Source organism: Ylistrum balloti, unplaced genomic scaffold (assembly GCF_031769215.1).
Source record: "Ylistrum balloti isolate Yb309-2 unplaced genomic scaffold, AGI_CSIRO_Ybal_v1 Utg371844, whole genome shotgun sequence".
NCBI lineage: Eukaryota > Metazoa > Mollusca > Bivalvia > Pectinida > Pectinidae > Ylistrum > Ylistrum balloti.
In genome coordinates, this window is record NW_026782914.1 from 60,556 (window position 1) to 82,605 (window position 22,050).

At 32.6% G+C, this 22,050-nt stretch overlaps 2 protein-coding genes across 2 annotated transcripts; both read right to left on the minus strand.

Moving 5' to 3' along the window:
- Window positions 1-1,199: 1,199 nt before the first annotated feature.
- LOC132563741 (uncharacterized) lies at window positions 1,200-3,646 on the minus strand. The gene is made up of 5 exons (XM_060228491.1): window positions 3,596-3,646; window positions 3,234-3,341; window positions 2,442-2,567; window positions 1,932-2,045; window positions 1,200-1,482 (listed from the first exon to the last, which is right to left on the minus strand). Exons 1-5 carry the CDS (start codon window positions 3,609-3,611, stop codon window positions 1,406-1,408), a joined length of 441 nt encoding a protein of 146 aa, XP_060084474.1. The 5' UTR covers window positions 3,612-3,646; the 3' UTR covers window positions 1,200-1,405.
- A 3,483-nt stretch (window positions 3,647-7,129) lies between these two features.
- On the minus strand, window positions 7,130-21,275 carry LOC132563742 (keratin-associated protein 5-4-like). Its single transcript, XM_060228492.1, has 11 exons — window positions 21,228-21,275; window positions 20,865-20,972; window positions 20,073-20,198; window positions 19,558-19,671; window positions 14,962-15,069; window positions 14,169-14,294; window positions 13,689-13,772; window positions 9,097-9,204; window positions 8,306-8,431; window positions 7,791-7,904; window positions 7,130-7,372 (listed from the first exon to the last, which is right to left on the minus strand). The coding sequence occupies exons 1-11, from the start codon at window positions 21,241-21,243 to the stop codon at window positions 7,296-7,298; spliced, it is 1,107 nt and encodes a 368-aa protein (XP_060084475.1). The 5' UTR covers window positions 21,244-21,275; the 3' UTR covers window positions 7,130-7,295.
- Between the last annotated feature and the right edge of the window lie 775 nt (window positions 21,276-22,050).

Consider the following 22,050-nt stretch of genomic DNA (forward strand, 5'->3'; position numbering starts at 1 on the left):
CCATCCTGTTACGATGTACATGTAGCATGCAAAACCTCATATCTGAGTAATTATTGTACGGGTTTTCGATAATAAGGTCAAACAAGTGAATAGCACTAAACAATTAATTGATATTAAGGGCCTAGTTGGTGGTCGGGTGGCGCAGTGGTAACGCACTCGCCTTTCACGTCGCCGACCGGGGTTCAATTCCCGGACGTGAAAAGGTAAGGGGTCACCTGCCCGACCACTTGGGTACTCCGGTTTTCTCCCACAATAAGACCCCTCGCGCGCTTACATCCGGGCCAACAAGAGTGATTAGTATAAGTTGACATCACTTGTTTCGCAATTGTTGTAAAATAATTCAGCCTAGGAGGGGTAATTGAAAGAAATATAAAAATCTAGGATATTTCAGTAAATTTTGTAAAAGTTGTATAATCAATCATTTTAATTGAAATTGTAAATGTTTTATTATAATGTTTTCTCGTGTTACTACAAGTATCAAAAGTCTTCATAGGAATATTCTGGTCTCAGCCTATTCTATTTCAAATATATATATATATATGGAATTTGTAATATTTGTTCATACTGTTCTTATTAATTTATTGATCATTTCTATATCTAAATGTTTGATTGTCTTTAATATCCTCCTGTTTACTTTGACCCTAATAACAAGTCCTAAAGCAGAAAGTCTGTATGATGTAGTTTATTTTTGGCCACACTGTATCAACTTTGAAGTTATATTGAAAAATGATATCAACCTGTGTGTCTTTTGTACATTCTTATCATGATTTGTTTTTTGCTGCAGGTAGAGATGTGTAAAACATAAATCAACATCAGCATGAAAAAAAAGAACAACAACAAAAAAAAAAAAAAACTAAACTAAAAAACAAAGAATTAACTACTATGAATTAATTGGTGCTTCATCGAATGCTCCTCATCTGACAACAGATTACATTTGTAATAAATACCTATCAGATATCTGGTTTGATTAATTATTCTCACGTATCATCAATAATTGATGAGCATTCCACAATGTTTGTATCCATTTATATATGTATATTTAGTGAAGGTGTGTATGTTAAAGTCTTTTAATAACTTAGTTAATTCCTTAATAATACAGAAGTTGTAAAATGACATAAGGAATTATATGTTTATGTTGTAATTCAGATTGAAAATATACACACCTCAAAAACCATAGTTGATAAATAACGAAAGACAAATTAAAAGTGAAACATTTAATTTTTTTTTTCATTGTTTCTGAAAAAGAGAACAACCCATCAGCAGAGTAACAGGATTTTAACGATAATCTGCTTATAAAGTATCTAAATAATAAGAAATGAACTTCAATGTCAGTAAGTATGACGTCTAACAACAGAAGATCAGTCCATTGCATATAACTTGTAGGTTTTAGGCAAAACGTCTTCGCTTACTGCTTGCACGTGCAATCAGTAGCACACTTGCAGTTTGTGGGTCCAGTACAGCCCACACCGCACGTACAGGCCCCTGAAATAAGATATAAATTGTTTCAATTCAGATTATGTTTTCCATTAAATGTTACTGTGTATTTCCGTTGATAATTTGTTCATGGAGAAAACTGACATTTTAATTATCCATAGCATAAATATGTTTTTATAAGGTTACCCGGGTATGTAGCACAGTATATCATCAAAAGACAAGTGCTTTCACTATATGATCGTTTTTGTGTTTTTTAAAAACACATACGTTAGTAAAAAAAAAATCGAAAAATATGAAAATTAAGAAAGCAAGATCCACAAATAAGATGAGAATAAAAAAATGTAAAAAACACATTACAAAACGTTTCATATAATTGACAAATTTACCCGAATGCAACCTTCTTTTTGTTATATTTTCATTAAATTATTCACATATTCTACGATAGCTTCAATCATGTTTTGTTAGATATATTACTATGTAATAATTCAGGAACTTACCAGATGCACAGTTGCATTTGCACTTCGGACATGCGCATTTGCCGTTGCACTTACATGCGCTGGTACCGCAACATTTTCCTGACTGGCAGTCGTCGGAACACACGAAGTTAGCACCTGAGAGAAAAGGAAAATTTACATCAACGACAGGTAAATAAACAGCTGTGTCGCTTTTAGTAAGTTATTTCTATTATCGTCAATAAGATGTGAAAAATAACCACTTTGTTACAGAAATTTCTGGTGTAAAATGTTCGCGATATAAAAAAGATTATTACTACACAGTCAAACCTCTCTTAGTATCTATCTTCATACAATGGTCACCTGTCTATACAGGTCACCGTTTGGTTCCCTAGCTAATATACAGTTCATAGAAATTGATATATAAATTCCACATGTGCTTAACGCCACTTTTCCCTACTCCCTTGTGTGGCCTTTAAAGACAGGTTTGACTGTAATAACTAACTTAACCACCTTGCATATAATTATAATTCAGACATCATTAACATGGATTACCTGCACATTTACATCCGGCATTACAATTAGGGCATTGGCATGCGTCACTGCATTTACACGAGTCTCCACAACTGCATGCTACCCCCATCTGGCAAATTCCATCAGGACAAGTAGCATTCTTTGCAGCTAGAAATGAAATATACGGCATAAATATATTGAACAACAATGCAAAATATTTCTTCAATTCTATATTTGCATAACTTTTGGACTCTAAGTGTGATATTACATTGTAATTAATGACGTCACATCAGTAAAGTGGAGGATAGAATCATTACGAAACTGACCAGGTAGACCTTTCAAAAAAAAGAATTAATCGGTAATCAATAATCATGTTTTGAAATCTTAGAATCTACAATGCTGTTATCTTAAGATTTGTCAAAAGACGATAAATATTATATTTACTTAATGGGACAAAGAAGAAGAAAAAAGGGCTATGTCCCCCGCCTCAGTTTTCTTTCATAGGTTCACCATCGAAAAGGAAGGAATGAAAAATGATACAAAAATAATTCATGTTACTTTCATTTTTCAAATATCCAACAGTTACGATTCATGTTCAGCACATTTTATCATAGATGAACAAAAATGCCATATTCTGTACCCAACCACATGTTGAAATGCATGCCAGAAACTAATGGTACATTTGTGAATTAAAACCAGGAACGTATTGGACCATCTACAAGTGAATGTTGATAAGGTTTAATCTAACAGATATTACTTTTTTATATTTCTATATCTAAGGCAGGCCCAGCACATATGTTAATAAATTACCATATAAGTATAATGACAACTTACAGAAACATCCACAGCCAACCTTACATCCCGGACATCGACAGTTGTTAGTACAGCAGTCGGTACCAGTACAGCCACATTTACCGCCTGGACACTTGGCACAGAACACGGCTGTGTCGAGTAAGGAAAATAAAATTCGTTCATTAACTATATTGAGATTAAATGAAAAGCAACGTACATTTTATGTCTCATTATGTTCTCATAGAAATACCTTTATAGAAGTTTATTAATAAACGAAAATAAGATAATTGCAAACCAGTCAGATAAATTCAGCAATTGTGAAAAAGTCAAGATCGTGGTTGTTCATAATCATTTTTCAGAAGTCAATGTGTCCGAAATTGAAAGAATTACATTGCACCACCCACCTTCGGTTGCAGACATCTTGTCTTGTTTATCTTGATACCTTCTAGGAACGGTTAGAGCAATCGGTTGTCAGTGTGAAAATATGAATCTTTTTATACAAAACTTTATCAATACGTGTGCAAAACATCTTCGTGTGCATAACACAGGATCAATGTGAATAGGTAATGCTTAGTATAAAAACTATGGGAATTTGTGATTAGGGCCGTGTGCATAAAACTCGATTACAAGTTGAGACTTTGCGCCCGACATATTGTTGATTACTTTTATCAGTAATATAAATATGCACCCTGTCTCTCGTTACCGAGATTGTGCATATTAATAACATGGGAATCACATCAGACTTGTTGTCTTCCGTAAAGTGTTGTTTACAGTGTTACCAAAAGGTTCTAGAAATGATAAGCTATATATCAATAGGAAAAGAATAAATAGTAAATAAAAAGTATATATTATACTAATATAGTATAAGTACATATATGTAACATTGTTTTAATATAACTAACACATTCTTTACTGAGCGTACAAAAATATACTGTGATTATCAACACAAATGTACTGTTTGCGTACTATTTTTAACATTAATATGTTCGTCCAACATCTTCAGCACCTTTTAGAGAACCGAGGTTTGACGTGTTGTAAAATGACGTTATATTTTGCCTTATGTTAGCATTACTCGAATTCAAAAAGATTTTAATAAGATCCAAAATACTTCTAATTTTATATAATAACGTGTAATTCCTGATTTATGAAGGATCATTAAAACGGTATTGTCGTTTTCATGGAAGGTTATAGATCAATAAAGACCGTGTGCAGAGATGACAAAGATAGATCATGTGCAGATGATTTAGAACCGTGTGCAGGGATCTATGTATAGATTTGTGTGCTTATAAATGATTTCAAACCAAGAACTTAATTGTTTAATTACTTATGCTGATATATTTAATGTTTTGTTGTTTGTCCCAGAGATTCAATTCTGTCCTGTTACCATAAACTTTACTGGGCCATTTAATACCATATTGTCAAGCTGACTATACTTATCCAGAACCCCTCCATACACAATCTTTTGATGTAACTTTTGTAAAGATTCGTAGGGATTGACACTTATGTATAATTTTGAAGTTCTGTTTTGTTACCTACGTTTCCGGAACAAAACTAGAATTTGAGAGAACCTTATGACTTGATTTGCAAACCCAAATCAAACTGTTTAAAACTGTAAAATTACTATTGACCTCACATTTGTTTCTCTTTATGGTTACTTTTAAAATAGTGACGAGAAAAAAGAGAGAGAGAAAGTGTCTGCAGCAGTGACTTTTGCTTTAATATTACCATTCTAAACATCATTATTAATCTTACCAACCTTAAAAAATAAAAAAAAATATATATGATATATAGGGTCTGCCATATTTCTGTCTTTTGTTGTATTTTGCTCTTTCTTCAAATAAACTAAAATGATAACAGCTCAAAAATATCATTTCTTAACATTACACAATATGCAAAACCCTTTTTGTTTTTTGCAATTTTGGAAATAAGTGATACTTTGTCTTCTATATCATTATGATTGCTATTTGTTTCAGGCACTGCTTGAAAGATGCTAACAAATTGTTTTAGTTCAATGAAGATTTAATAAGACACAATGCTATTGAGTAACAGTATAGAAACAGCATATGTTAATTTTTTTATTTTTATCGTCTTATTCACAAGTTCACGATTTCCGTGCAAGATGTGGTCAGCTGACAGACAATTAACAACACAGGGTATCGAGAGATGCAGATTAATGAAGAACTGGGGGGATATTACGTTCGTGATAATGCCCCATTGTAAAATATTTTGTTTCCTTGTGCGATATGAAGCTTGCAGTGTCTGATGCCAGGTGGTTCAAGTTTTGTTTACCTTTGGGAACAAGAAATGACTTACCTTACTAAACCCCTGGTCTTATACTTTTCCAGGAGTCTCAGTGACAATAATTTTTTTGTGTCCTGATATCTTCCCAGTTTGATCAATTTCGCTTTCGAATTACGATTAGGTGGATGTGTCAATATTTTATATTGTGCAGTTTATCATTTGACTATACTGTATCTTGTTCTTAAATTATTGAATAATGTTGATAATTTTTGTATCTTTTATTTTATCTTCGATATTGAAAATACTATAAATAGTACCAATTCATGCATTTAGGGGCAAATTAAAATAAGTAAATATTGTTTATAAAAAGTAACAGTGCAGAGTTTCTCTTTCAATTGTTTTGCCAAACTTCGCTCAGCAGCTTGTTCTGAGCTATATTTTATTGTACGTTTTAAGCAATTTTCCCATCCTGTTACGATGTACATGTAGCATGCAAAACCTCATATCTGAGTAATTATTGTACGGGTTTTCGATAATAAGGTCAAACAAGTGAATAGCACTAAACAATTAATTGATATTAAGGGCCTAGTTGGTGGTCGGGTGGCGCAGTGGTAACGCACTCGCCTTTCACGTCGCCGACCGGGGTTCAATTCCCGGACGTGAAAAGGTAAGGGGTCACCTGCCCGACCACTTGGGTACTCCGGTTTTCTCCCGCAATAAGACCCCTCGCGCGCTTACATCCGGGCCAACAAGAGTGATTAGTATAAGTTGACATCACTTGTTTCGCAATTGTTGTAAAATAATTCAGCCTAGGAGGGGTAATTGAAAGAAATATAAAAATCTAGGATATTTCAGTAAATTTTGTAAAAGTTGTATAATCAATCATTTTAAATGAAATTGTAAATGTTTTATTATAATGTTTTCTCGTTTTACTACAAGTATCAAAAGTCTTCATAGGAATATTCTGGTCTCAGCCTATTCTATTTCAAATATATATATATCTGTAATTTGTAATATTTGTTCATACTGTTCTTATTAATTTATTGATCATTTCTATATCTAAATGTTTGATTGTCTTTAATATCCTCCTGTTTACTTTGACCCTAATAACAAGTCCTAAAGCAGAAAGTCTGTATGATGTAGTTTAATTTTGGCCACACTGTATCAACTTTGAAGTTATATTGAAAAATGATATCAACCTGTGTGTCTTTTGTACATTCTTATCATGATTTGTTTTTTGCTGCAGGTAGAGATGTGTAAAACATAAATCAACATCAGCATGAAAAAAAAGAACAAAACAAAAAAAAAAAAAAAAAAAAAACTAAACTAAGAATTAACTACTATGAATTAATTGGTGCTTCATCGAATGCTCCTCATCTGACAACAGATTACATTTGTAATAAATACCTATCAGATATCTGGTTTGATTAATTATTCTCACGTATCATCAATAATTGATGAGCATTCCACAATGTTTGTATCCATTTACATATGTATATTTAGTGAAGGTGTGTATGTTAAAGTCTTTTAATAACTTAGTTAATTCCTTAATAATACAGAAGTTGTAAAATGACATAAGGAATTATATGTTTATGTTGTAATTAAGATTGAAAATATACACACCTCAAAAACCATAGTTGATAAATAACGAAAGACAAATTAAAAGTGAAACATTTAATTTTTTTTCATTGTTTCTGAAAAAGAGAACAACCCATCAGCAGAGTAACAGGATTTTAACGATAATCTGCTTATAAAGTATCTAAATAATAAGAAATGAACTTCAATGTCAGTAAGTATGACGTCTAACAACAGAAGATCAGTCCATTGCATATAACTTGTAGGTTTTAGGCAAAACGTCTTCGCTTACTGCATGCACGTGCAATCAGTAGCACACTTGCAGTTTGTGGGTCCAGTACAGCCCACACCGCACGTACAGGTCCCTGAAATAAGATATAAATTGTTTCAATTCAGATTATGTTTTCCATTAAATGTTACTGTGTATTTCCGTTGATAATTTGTTCATGGAGAAAACTGACATTTTAATTATCCATAGCATAAATATGTTTTTATAAGGTTACCCGGGTATGTAGCACAGTATATCATCAAAAGACAAGTGCTTTCACTATATGATCGTTTTTGTGTTTTTTAAAAACACATACGTTAGTAAAAAAATCGAAAAATATGAAAATTAAGAAAGCAAACATTACAATACGTTTCATATAATTGACAAATTTACCCCAAATACAGTTAAGTGCAACCTTCTTTTTGTTATATTTTCATTAAATTATTCACATATTCTACGATAGCTTCAATCATGTTTTGTTAGATATATTACTATGTAATAATTCAGGAACTTACCAGATGCACAGTTGCATTTGCACTTCGGACATGCGCATTTGCCGTTGCACTTACATGCGCTGGTACCGCAACATTTTCCTGACTGGCAGTCGTCGGAACACACGAAGTTAGCACCTGAGAGAAAAGGAAAATTTACATCAACGACAGGTAAATAAACAGCTGTGTCGCTTTTAGTAAGTTATTTCTATTATCGTCAATAAGATGTGAAAAATAACCACTTTGTTACAGAAATTTCTGGTGTAAAATGTTCGCGATATAAAAAAGATTATTACTACACAGTCAAACCTCTCTTAGTATCTATCTTCATACAATGGTCACCTGTCTATACAGGTCACCTTTTGGTTCCCTAGCTAATATACAGTTCATAGAAATTGAACCTATATATAAATTCCACATGTGCTTAACGCCACTTTTCCCTACTCCCTTGTGTGGCCTTTAAAGACAGGTTTGACTGTAATAACTAACTTAACCACCTTGCATATAATTATAATTCAGACATCATTAACATGGATTACCTGCACATTTACATCCGGCATTACAATTAGGGCATTGGCATGCGTCACTGCATTTACACGAGTCTCCACAACTGCATGCTACCCCCATCTGGCAAATTCCATCAGGACAAGTAGCATTCTTTGCAGCTAGAAATGAAATATACGGCATAAAAATATTGAACTACAATGCAAAATATTTCTTCAATTCTATATTTGCATAACTTTTGGACTCTAAGTGTGATATTACATTGTAATTAATGACGTCACATCAGTAAAGTGGAGGATAGAATCATTACGAAACTGACCAGGTAGACCTTTCAAAAAAAGAATTAATCGGTAATCAATAATCATGTTTTGAAATCTTAGAATCTACAATGCTGTTATCTTAAGATTTGTCAAAAGACGATAAATATTATATTTACTTAATGGGACAAAGAAGAAGAAAAAAGGGCTATGTCCCCCGCCTCAGTTTTCTTTCATAGGTTCACCATCGAAAAGGAAGGAATGAAAAATGATACAAAAATAATTCATGTTACTTTCATTTTTCAAATATCCAACAGTTACGATTCATGTTCAGCACATTTTATCATAGATGAACAAAAATGCCATATTCTGTACCCAACCACATGTTGAAATGCATGCCAGAAACTAATGGTACATTTGTGAATTAAAACCAGGAACGTATTGGACCATCTACAAGTGAATGTTGATAAGGTTTAATCTAACAGATATTACTTTTTTATATTTCTATATCTAAGGCAGGCCCAGCACATATGTTAATAAATTACCATATAAGTATAATGACAACTTACAGAAACATCCACAGCCAACCTTACATCCCGGACATCGACAGTTGTTAGTACAGCAGTCGGTACCAGTACAGCCACATTTACCGCCTGGACACTTGGCACAGAACACGGCTGTGTCGAGTAAGGAAAATAAAATTCGTTCATTAACTATATTGAGATTAAATGAAAAGCAACGTACATTTTATGTCTCATTATGTTCTCATAGAAATACCTTTATAGAAGTTTATTAATAAACGAAAATAAGATAATTGCAAACCAGTCAGATAAATTCAGCAATTGTGAAAAAGTCAAGATCGTGGTTGTTCATAATCATTTTTCAGAAGTCAATGTGTCCGAAATTGAAAGAATTACATTGCACCACCCACCTTCGGTTGCAGACATCTTGTCTTGTTTATCTTGATACCTTCTAGGAACGGTTAGAGCAATCGGTTGTCAGTGTGAAAATATGAATCTTTTTATACAAAACTTTATCAATACGTGTGCAAAACATCTTCGTGTGCATAACACAGGATCAATGTGAATAGGTAATGCTTAGTATAAAAACTATGGGAATTTGTGATTAGGGCCGTGTGCATAAAACTCGATTACAAGTTGAGACTTTGCGCCCGACATATTGTTGATTACTTTTATCAGTAATATAAATATGCACCCTGTCTCTCGTTACCGAGATTGTGCATATTAATAACATGGGAATCACATCAGACTTGTTGTCTTCCGTAAAGTGTTGTTTACAGTGTTACCAAAAGGTTCTAGAAATGATAAGCTATATATCAATAGGAAAAGAATAAATAGTAAATAAAAAGTATATATTATACTAATATAGTATAAGTACATATATGTAACATTGTTTTAATATAACTAACACATTCTTTACTGAGCGTACAAAAATATACTGTGATCATCAACACAAATGTACTGTTTGCGTACTATTTTTAACATTAATATGTTCGTCCAACATCTTCAGCACCTTTTAGAGAACCGAGGTTTGACGTGTTGTAAAATGACGTTATATTTTGCCTTATGTTAGCATTACTCGAATTCAAAAAGATTTTAATAAGATCCAAAATACTTCTAATTTTATATAATAACGTGTAATTCCTGATTTATGAAGGATCATTAAAACGGTATTGTCGTTTTCATGGAAGGTTATAGATCAATAAAGACCGTGTGCAGAGATGACAAAGATAGATCATGTGCAGATGATTTAGAACCGTGTGCAGGGATCTATGTATAGATTTGTGTGCTTAAAAATGATTTCAAACCAAGAACTTAATTGTTTAATTACTTATGCTGATATATTTAATGTTTTGTTGTTTGTCCCAGAGATTCAATTCTGTCCTGTTACCATAAACTTTACTGGGCCATTTAATACCATATTGTCAAGCTGACTATACTTATCCAGAACCCCTCCATACACAATCTTTTGATGTAACTTTTGTAAAGATTCGTAGGGATTGACACTTATGTATAATTTTGAAGTTCTGTTTTGTTACCTACGTTTCCGGAACAAAACTAGAATTTGAGAGAACCTTATGACTTGATTTGCAAACCCAAATCAAACTGTTTAAAACTGTAAAATTACTATTGACCTCACATTTGTTTCTCTTTATGGTTACTTTTAAAATAGTGACGAGAAAAAAGAGAGAGAGAAAGTGTCTGTAGCAGTGACTTTTGCTTTAATATTACCATTCTAAACATCATTATTAATCTTACCAACCTTAAAAAATAAAAAAAAATATATATGATATATAGGGTCTGCCATATTTCTGTCTTTTGTTGTATTTTGCTCTTTCTTCAAATAAACTAAAATGATAACAGCTCAAAAATATCATTTCTTAACATTACACAATATGCAAAACCCTTTTTGTTTTTTGCAATTTTGGAAATAAGTGATACTTTGTCTTCTATATCATTATGATTGCTATTTGTTTCAGGCACTGCTTGAAAGATGCTAACAAATTGTTTTAGTTCAATGAAGATTTAATAAGACACAATGCTATTGAGTAACAGTATAGAAACAGCATATGTTAATTTTTTTATTTTTATCGTCTTATTCACAAGTTCACGATTTCCGTGCAAGATGTGGTCAGCTGACAGACAATTAACAACACAGGGTATCGAGAGATGCAGATTAATGAAGAACTGGGGGGATGTTACGTTCGTGATAATGCCCCATTGTAAAATATTTTGTTTCCTTGTGCGATATGAAGCTTGCAGTGTCTGATGCCAGGTGGTTCAAGTTTTGTTTACCTTTGGGAACAAGAAATGACTTATCTTACTAAACCCCTGGTCTTATACTTTTCCAGGAGTCTCAGTGACAATAATTTTTTTGTGTCCTGATATCTTCCCAGTTTGATCAATTTCGCTTTCGAATTACGATTAGGTGGATGTGTCAATATTTTATATTGTGCAGTTTATCATTTGACTATACTGTATCTTGTTCTTAAATTATTGAATAATGTTGATAATTTTTGTATCTTTTGTTTTATCTTCGATATTGAAAATACTATAAATAGTACCAATTCATGCATTTAGGGGCAAATTAAAATAAGTAAATATTGTTTATAAAAAGTAACAGTGCAGAGTTTCTCTTTCAATTGTTTTGCCAAACTTCGCTCAGCAGCTTGTTCTGAGCTATATTTTATTGTACGTTTTAAGCAATTTTCCCATCCTGTTACGATGTACATGTAGCATGCAAAACCTCATATCTGAGTAATTATTGTACGGGTTTTCGATAATAAGGTCAAACAAGTGAATAGCACTAAACAATTAATTGATATTAAGGGCCTAGTTGGTGGTCGGGTGGCGCAGTGGTAACGCACTCGCCTTTCACGTCGCCGACCGGGGTTCAATTCCCGGACGTGAAAAGGTAAGGGGTCACCTGCCCGACCACTTGGGTACTCCGGTTTTCTCCCACAATAAGACCCCTCGCGCGCTTACATCCGGGCCAACAAGAGTGATTAGTATAAGTTGACATCACTTGTTTCGCAATTGTTGTAAAATAATTCAGCCTAGGAGGGGTAATTGAAAGAAATATAAAAATCTAGGATATTTCAGTAAATTTTGTAAAAGTTGTATAATCAATCATTTTAAATGAAATTGTAAATGTTTTATTATAATGTTTTCTCGTGTTACTACAAGTATCAAAAGTCTTCATAGGAATATTCTGGTCTCAGCCTATTCTATTTCAAATATATATATATATCTGTAATTTGTAATATTTGTTCATACTGTTCTTATTAATTTATTGATCATTTCTATATCTAAATGTTTGATTGTCTTTAATATCCTCCTGTTTACTTTGACCCTAATAACAAGTCCTAAAGCAGAAAGTCTGTATGATGTAGTTTAATTTTGGCCACACTGTATCAACTTTGAAGTTATATTGAAAAATGATATCAACCTGTGTGTCTTTTGTACATTCTTATCATGATTTGTTTTTTGCTGCAGGTAGAGATGTGTAAAACATAAATCAACATCAGCATGAAAAAAAAGAACAAAAAAAAAAAAAAAAAAAACTAAACTAAAAAACAAAGAATTAACTACTATGAATTAATTGGTGCTTCATCGAATGCTCCTCATCTGACAACAGATTACATTTGTAATAAATACCTATCAGATATCTGGTTTGATTAATTATTCTCACGTATCATCAATAATTGATGAGCATTCCACAATGTTTGTATCCATTTATATATGTATATTTAGTGAAGGTGTGTATGTTAAAGTCTTTTAATAACTTAGTTAATTCCTTAATAATACAGAAGTTGTAAAATGACATAAGGAATTATATGTTTATGTTGTAATTCAGATTGAAAATATACACACCTCAAAAACCATAGTTGATAAATAACGAAAGACAAATTAAAAGTGAAACATTTAATTTTTTTTTTCATTGTTTCTGAAAAAGAGAACAACCCATCAGCAGAGTAACAGGATTTTAACGATAATCTGCTTATAAAGTATCTAAATAATAAGAAATGAACTTCAATGTCAGTAAGTATGACGTCTAACAACAGAAGATCAGTCCATTGCATATAACTTGTAGGTTTTAGGCAAAACGTCTTCGCTTACTGCTTGCACGTGCAATCAGTAGCACACTTGCAGTTTGTGGGTCCAGTACAGCCCACACCGCACGTACAGGCCCCTGAAATAAGATATAAATTGTTTCAATTCAGATTATGTTTTCCATTAAATGTTACTGTGCATTTCCGTTGATAATTTGTTCATGGAGAAAACTGACATTTTAATTATCCCGGGTATGTAGCACAGTATATCATCAAAAGACAAGTGCTTTCACTATATGATCGTTTTTGTGTTTTTTAAAAACACATACGTTAGTAAAAAAAAATCGAAAAATATGAAAATTAAGAAAGCAAGATCCACAAATAAGATGAGAATAAAAAAATGTAAAAAACACATTACAAAACGTTTCATATAATTGACAAATTTACCCGAATGCAACCTTCTTTTTGTTATATTTTCATTAAATTATTCACATATTCTACGATAGCTTCAATCATGTTTTGTTAGATATATTACTATGTAATAATTCAGGAACTTACCAGATGCACAGTTGCATTTGCACTTCGGACATGCGCATTTGCCGTTGCACTTACATGCGCTGGTACCGCAACATTTTCCTGACTGGCAGTCGTCGGAACACACGAAGTTAGCACCTGAGAGAAAAGGAAAATTTACATCAACGACAGGTAAATAAACAGCTGTGTCGCTTTTAGTAAGTTATTTCTATTATCGTCAATAAGATGTGAAAAATAACCACTTTGTTACAGAAATTTCTGGTGTAAATTGTTCGCGATATAAAAAAGATTATTACTACACAGTCAAACCTCTCTTAGTATCTATCTTCATACAATGGTCACCTGTCTATACAGGTCACCTTTTGGTTCCCTAGCTAATATACAGTTCATAGAAATTGATATATAAATTCCACATGTGCTTAACGCCACTTTTCCCTACTCCCTTGTGTGGCCTTTAAAGACAGGTTTGACTGTAATAACTAACTTAACCACCTTGCATATAATTATAATTCAGACATCATTAACATGGATTACCTGCACATTTACATCCGGCATTACAATTAGGGCATTGGCATGCGTCACTGCATTTACACGAGTCTCCACAACTGCATGCTACCCCCATCTGGCAAATTCCATCAGGACAAGTAGCATTCTTTGCAGCTAGAAATGAAATATACGGCATAAAAATATTGAACTACAATGTAAAATATTTCTTCAATTCTATATTTGCATAACTTTTGGACTCTAAGTGTGATATTACATTGTAATTAATGACGTCACATCAGTAAAGTGGAGGATAGAATCATTACGAAACTGACCAGGTAGACCTTTCAAAAAAAGAATTAATCGGTAATCAATAATCATGTTTTGAAATCTTAGAATCTACAATGCTGTTATCTTAAGATTTGTCAAAAGACGATAAATATTATATTTACTTAATGGGACAAAGAAGAAGAAAAAAGGGCTATGTCCCCCGCCTCAGTTTTCTTTCATAGGTTCACCATCGAAAAGGAAGGAATGAAAAATGATACAAAAATAATTCATGTTACTTTCATTTTTCAAATATCCAACAGTTACGATTCATGTTCAGCACATTTTATCATAGATGAACAAAAATGCCATATTCTGTACCCAACCACATGTTGAAATGCATGCCAGAAACTAATGGTACATTTGTGAATTAAAACCAGGAACGTATTGGACCATCTACAAGTGAATGTTGATAAGGTTTAATCTAACAGATATTACTTTTTTTTATATTTCTATATCTAAGGCAGGCCCAGCACATATGTTAATAAATTACCATATAAGTATAATGACAACTTACAGAAACATCCACAGCCAACCTTACATCCCGGACATCGACAGTTGTTAGTACAGCAGTCGGTACCAGTACAGCCACATTTACCGCCTGGACACTTGGCACAGAACACGGCTGTGTCGAGTAAGGAAAATAAAATTCGTTCATTAACTATATTGAGATTAAATGAAAAGCAACGTACATTTTATGTCTCATTATGTTCTCATAGAAATACCTTTATAGAAGTTTATTAATAAACGAAAATAAGATAATTGCAAACCAGTTAGATAAATTCAGCAATTGTGAAAAAGTCAAGATCGTGGTTGTGCATAATCATTTTTCAGAAGTCAATGTGTCCGAAATTGAAAGAATTACATTGTACCACCCACCTTCGGTTGCAGACATCTTGTCTTGTTTATCTTGATACCTTCTAGGAACGGTTAGAGCAAACGGTTGTCCGTGTGAAAATATGAATCTTTTTATACAAAACTTTATCAATACGTGTGCAAAACATCTTCGTGTGCATAACACAGGATCAATGTGAATAGGTAATGCTTAGTATAAAAACTATGGGAATTTGTGATTAGGGCCGTGTGCATAAAACTCGATTACAAGTTGAGACTTTGCGCCCGACATATTGTTGATTACTTTTATCAGTAATATAAATATGCACCCTGTCTCTCGTTACCGAGATTGTGCATATTAATAACATGGGAATCACATCAGACTTGTTGTCTTCCGTAAAGTGTTGTTTACAGTGTTACCAAAAGGTTCTAGAAAAGATAAGCTATATATTAATAGGAAAAGAATAAATAGTAAATAAAAGTATATATTATACTAATATTGTATAAGTACATATATGTAACATTGTTTTAATATAACTAACACATTCTTTACTGAGCGTACAAAAATATACTGTGATCATCAACACAAATGTACTGTTTGCGTACTATTTTTAACATTAATATGTTCGTCCAACATCTTCAACACCTTTTAGAGAACCGAGGTTTGACGTGTTGTAAAATGACGTTATATTTTGCCTTATGTTAGCATTACTCGAATTCAAAAAGATTTTAATAAGATCCAAAATACTTCTAATTTTATATAATAACGTGTAATTCCTGATTTATGAAGGATCATTAAAACGGTATTGTCGTTTTCATGGAAGGTTATAGATCAATAAAGACCGTGTGCAGAGATGACAAAGATAGATCATGTGCAGATGATTTAGAACCGTGTGCAGGGATCTATGTATAGATTTGTGTGCTTAAAAATGATTTCAAACCAAGAACTTAATTGTTTAATTACTTATGCTGATATATTTAATGTTTTGTTGTTTGTCCCAGAGATTCAATTCTGTCCTGTTACCATAAACTTTACTGGGCCATTTAATACCATATTGTCAAGCTGACTATACTTATCCAGAACCCCTCCATACACAATCGTTTGATGTAACTTTTGTAAAGATTGGTAGGGATTGACACTTATGTATAATTTTGAAATTCTGTTTTGTTACCTACGTTTCCGGAACAAAACTAGAATTTGAGAGAACCTTATGACTTGATTTGCAAACCCAAATCAAACTGTTTAAAACTGTAAAATTACTATTGACCTCACATTTGTTTCTCTTTATGGTTACTTTTAAAATAGTGACGAGAAAAAAGAGAGAGAGAAAGTGTCTGTAGCTGTGACTTTTGCTTTAATATTACCATTCTAAACATCATTATTAATCTTATCAACCTTAAAAAATAAAAAATATATATATGATATATAGGGTCTGCCATATTTCTGTCTTTTGTTGTATTTTGCTCTTTCTTCAAATAAACTAAAATGATAACAGCTCAAAAATATCATTTCTTAACATTACACAATATGCAAAACCCTTTTTGTTTTTTGCAATTTTGGAAATAAGTGATACTTTGTCTTCTATATCATTATGATTGCTATTTGTTTCAGGCACTGCTTGAAAGATGCTAACAAATTGTTTTAGTTCAATGAAGATTTAATAAGACACAATGCTATTGAGTAACAGTATAGAAACAGCATATGTTAATTTTTTTTATTTTTATCGTCTTATTCACAAGTTCACGATTTCCGTGCAAGATGTGGTCAGCTGACAGACAATTAACAACACAGGGTTTCGAGAGATGCAGATTAATGAAGAACTGGGGGGATGTTACGTTCGTGATAATGCCCCATTGTAAAATATTTTGTTTCCTTGTGCGATATGAAGCTTGCAGTGTCTGATGCCAGGTGGTTCAAGTTTTGTTTACCTTTGGGAACAAGAAATGACTTATCTTACTAAACCCCTGGTTTTATACTTTTCCAGGAGTCTCAGTGACAATAATTTTTTTGTGTCCTGATATCTTCCCAGTTTGATCAATTTCGCTTTCGAATTACGATTAGGTGGATGTGTCAATATTTTATATTGTGCAGTTTATCATTTGACTATACTGTATCTTGTTCTTAAATTATACTGAATAATGTTGATAATTTTTGTATCTTTTGTATTATCTTCGATATTGAAAATACTATAAATAGTACCAATTCATGCATTTAGGGACAAATTAAAATAAGTAAATATTGTTTATAAAAAGTAACAGTGCAGAGTTTCTCTTTCAATTGTTTTGCCAAACTTCGCTCAGCAGCTTGTTCTGAGCTATATTTTATTGTACGTTTTAAGCAATTTTCCCATCCTGTTACGATGTACATGTAGCATGCAAAACCTCATATCTGAGTAATTATTGTACGGGTTTTCGATAATAAGGTCAAACAAGTGAATAGCACTAAACAATTAATTGATATTAAGGGCCTAGTTGGTTGTCGGGTGGCGCAGTGGTAACGCACTCGCCTTTCACGTCGCCGACCGGGGTTCAATTCCCGGACGTGAAAAGGTAAGGGGTCACCTGCCCGACCACTTGGGTACTCCGGTTTTCTCCCACAATAAGACCCCTCGCGCGCTTACATCCGGGCCAACAAGAGTGATTAGTATAAGTTGACATCACTTGTTTCGCAATTGTTGTAAAATAATTCAGCCTAGGAGGGGTAATTGAAAGAAATATAAAAATCTAGGATAGTTCAGTAAATTTTGTAAAAGTTGTATAATCAATCATTTTAAATGAAATTGTAAATGTTTTATTATAATGTTTTCTCGTGTTACTACAAGTATCAAAAGTCTTCATAGGAATATTCTGGTCTCAGCCTATTCTATTTATAATATATATATATATGGAATTTGTAATATTTGTTCATACTGTTCTTATTAATTTATTGATCATTTCTATATCTAAATGTTTGATTGTCTTTAATATCCTCCTGTTTACTTTGACCCTAATAACAAGTCCTAAAGCAGAAAGTCTGTATGATGTAGTTTAATTTTGGCCACACTGTATCAACTTTGAAGTTATATTGAAAAATGATATCAACCTGTGTGTCTTTTGTACATTCTTATCATGATTTGTTTTTTGCTGCAGGTAGAGATGTGTAAAACATAAATCAACATCAGCATGAAAAAAAAAGAACAAAACAAAAAAAACTAAACTAAAAAACAAAGAATTAACTACTATGAATTAATTGGTGCTTCATCGAATGCTCCTCATCTGACAACAGATTACATTTGTAATAAATACCTATCAGATATCTGGTTTGATTAATTATTCTCACGTATCATCAATAATTGATGAGCATTCCACAATGTTTGTATCCATTTATATATGTATATTTAGTGAAGGTGTGTATGTTAAAGTCTTTTAATAACTTAGTTAATTCCTTAATAATACAGAAGTTGTAAAATGACATAAGGAATTATATGTTTATGTTGTAATTAAGATTGAAAATATACACACCTCAAAAACCATAGTTGATAAATAACGAAAGACAAATTAAAAGTGAAACATTTAATTTTTTTTTTCATTGTTTCTGAAAAAGAGAACAACCCATCAGCAGAGTAACAGGATTTTAACGATAATCTGCTTATAAAGTATCTAAATAATAAGAAATGAACTTCAATGTCAGTAAGTATGACATCTAACAACAGAAGATCAGTCCATTGCATATAACTTGTAGGTTTTAGGCAAAACGTCTTCGCTTACTGCTTGCACGTGCAATCAGTAGCACACTTGCAGTTTGTGGGTCCAGTACAGCCCACACCGCACGTACAGGCCCCTGAAATAAGATATAAATTGTTTCAATTCAGATTATGTTTTCCATTAAATGTTACTGTGTATTTCCGTTGATAATTTGTTCATGGAGAAAACTGACATTTTAATTATCCATAGCATAAATATGTTTTTATAAGGTTACCCGGGTATGTAGCACAGTATATCATCAAAAGACAAGTGCTTTCACTATATGATCGTTTTTGTGTTTTTTAAAAACACATACGTTAGTAAAAAAAAAATCGAAAAATATGAAAATTAAGAAAGCAAGATCCACAAATAAGATGAGAATAAAAAAATGTAAAAAACACATTACAATACGTTTCATATAATTGACAAATTTACCCGAAATACAGTTAAGTGCAACCTTTTTTTGTTATATTTTCATTAAATTATTCACATATTCTACGATAGCTTCAATCATGTTTTGTTAGATATATTACTATGTAATAATTCAGGAACTTACCAGATGCACAGTTGCATTTGCACTTCGGACATGCGCATTTGCCGTTGCACTTACATGCGCTGGTACCGCAACATTTTCCTGACTGGCAGTCGTCGGAACACACGAAGTTAGCACCTGAGAGAAAAGGAAAATTTACATCAACGACAGGTAAATAAACAGCTGTGTCGCTTTTAGTAAGTTATTTCTATTATCGTCAATAAGATGTGAAAAATAACCACTTTGTTACAGAAATTTCTGGTGTAAATTGTTCGCGATATAAAAAAGATTATTACTACACAGTCAAACCTCTCTTAGTATCTATCTTCATACAATGGTCACCTGTCTATACAGGTCACCTTTTGGTTCCCTAGCTAATATACAGTTCATAGAAATTGAACCTATATATAAATTCCACATGTGCTTAACGCCACTTTTCCCTACTCCCTTGTGTGGCCTTTAAAGACAGGTTTGACTGTAATAACTAACTTAACCACCTTGCATATAATTATAATTCAGACATCATTAACATGGATTACCTGCACATTTACATCCGGCATTACAATTAGGGCATTGGCATGCGTCACTGCATTTACACGAGTCTCCACAACTGCATGCTACCCCCATCTGGCAAATTCCATCAGGACAAGTAGCATTCTTTGCAGCTAGAAATGAAATATACGGCATAAAAATATTGAACTACAATGTAAAATATTTCTTCAATTCTATATTTGCATAACTTTTGGACTCTAAGTGTGATATTACATTGTAATTAATGACGTCACATCAGTAAAGTGGAGGATAGAATCATTACGAAACTGACCAGGTAGACCTTTCAAAAAAAGAATTAATCGGTAATCAATAATCATGTTTTGAAATCTTAGGATCTACAATGCTGTTATCTTAAGATTTGTCAAAAAACGATAAATATTATATTTACTTAATGGGACAAAGAAGAAGAAAAAAGGGCTATGTCCCCCGCCTCAGTTTTCTTTCATAGGTTCACCATCGAAAAGGAAGGAATGAAAAATGATACAAAAATAATTCATGTTACTTTCATTTTTCAAATATCCAACAGTTACGATTCATGTTCAGCACATTTTATCATAGATGAACAAAAATGCCATATTCTGTACCCAACCACATGTTGAAATGCATGCCAGAAACTAATGGTACATTTGTGAATTAAAACCAGGAACGTATTGGACCATCTACAAGTGAATGTTGATAAGGTTTAATCTAACAGATATTACTTTTTTTATATTTCTATATCTAAGGCAGGCCCAGCACATATGTTAATAAATTACCATATAAGTATAATGACAACTTACAGAAACATCCACAGCCAACCTTACATCCCGGACATCGACAGTTGTTAGTACAGCAGTCGGTACCAGTACAGCCACATTTACCGCCTGGACACTTGGCACAGAACACGGCTGTGTCGAGTAAGGAAAATAAAATTCGTTCATTAACTATATTGAGATTAAATGAAAAGCAACGTACATTTTTATGTCTCATTATGTTCTCATAGAAATACCTTTATAGAAGTTTATTAATAAACGAAAATAAGATAATTGCAAACCAGTTAGATAAATTCAGCAAGTGTGAAAAAGTCAAGATCGTGGTTGTTCATAATCATTTTTCAGAAGTCAATATGTCCGAAATTGAAAGAATTACATTGTACCACCCACCTTCGGTTGCAGACATCTTGTCTTGTTTATCTTGATACCTTCTAGGAACTGTGAGAGCAATCGGTTGTCAGTGTGAAAATATGAATCTTTTTATACAAAACTTTATCAATACGTGTGCAAAACATCTTCGTGTGCATAACACAGGGTCAATGTGAATAGGTAATGCTTAGTGTAAAAACTATGGGAATTTGTGATTAGGGCCGTGTGCATAAAACTCGAGACTTTGCGCCCGACATATTGTTGATTACTTTTATCAGCAATTTAAATATGCATCCTGTCTCACGTTACCGAGATTGTGCATATTAATAACATGGGAATCACATTAGACTTGCTGTCTTCCGTAAAGTGTTGTTTACAGTGTTACCAAAAGGTTCTAGAAAAGATAAACTATATATTAATAGGAAAAGAATAAATAGTAAACAAAAAGTACATATTAAACTAATATAGTATAAGTACATATATGTAACATTGTTTTAGTATAACTAACACATTCTTTACTGAGCGTATAAAAATATACTATGATCATCAACACAAATGTACTGTTTGCGTACTAATATTAATTATTAACATCAATGTGCTCGTCCAACATCTCCAGCACCTTTTAGAGAACCGAGGTTTGACGTGTTGTAAAATGACGTTATATTTTGCCTTATGTTAGCATTACTCGAATTCAAAAAGATTTTAATAAGATCCAAAATCCCTCTTATTTTATATAATAACGTGTAATTCCTGATTTATGAAGGATCATTAAAACGGGATTGTCGTTTTCATGGAAGGTTACAGTTCAATAAAGTGCAGAGATGACAATGATAGATCGTGTGCA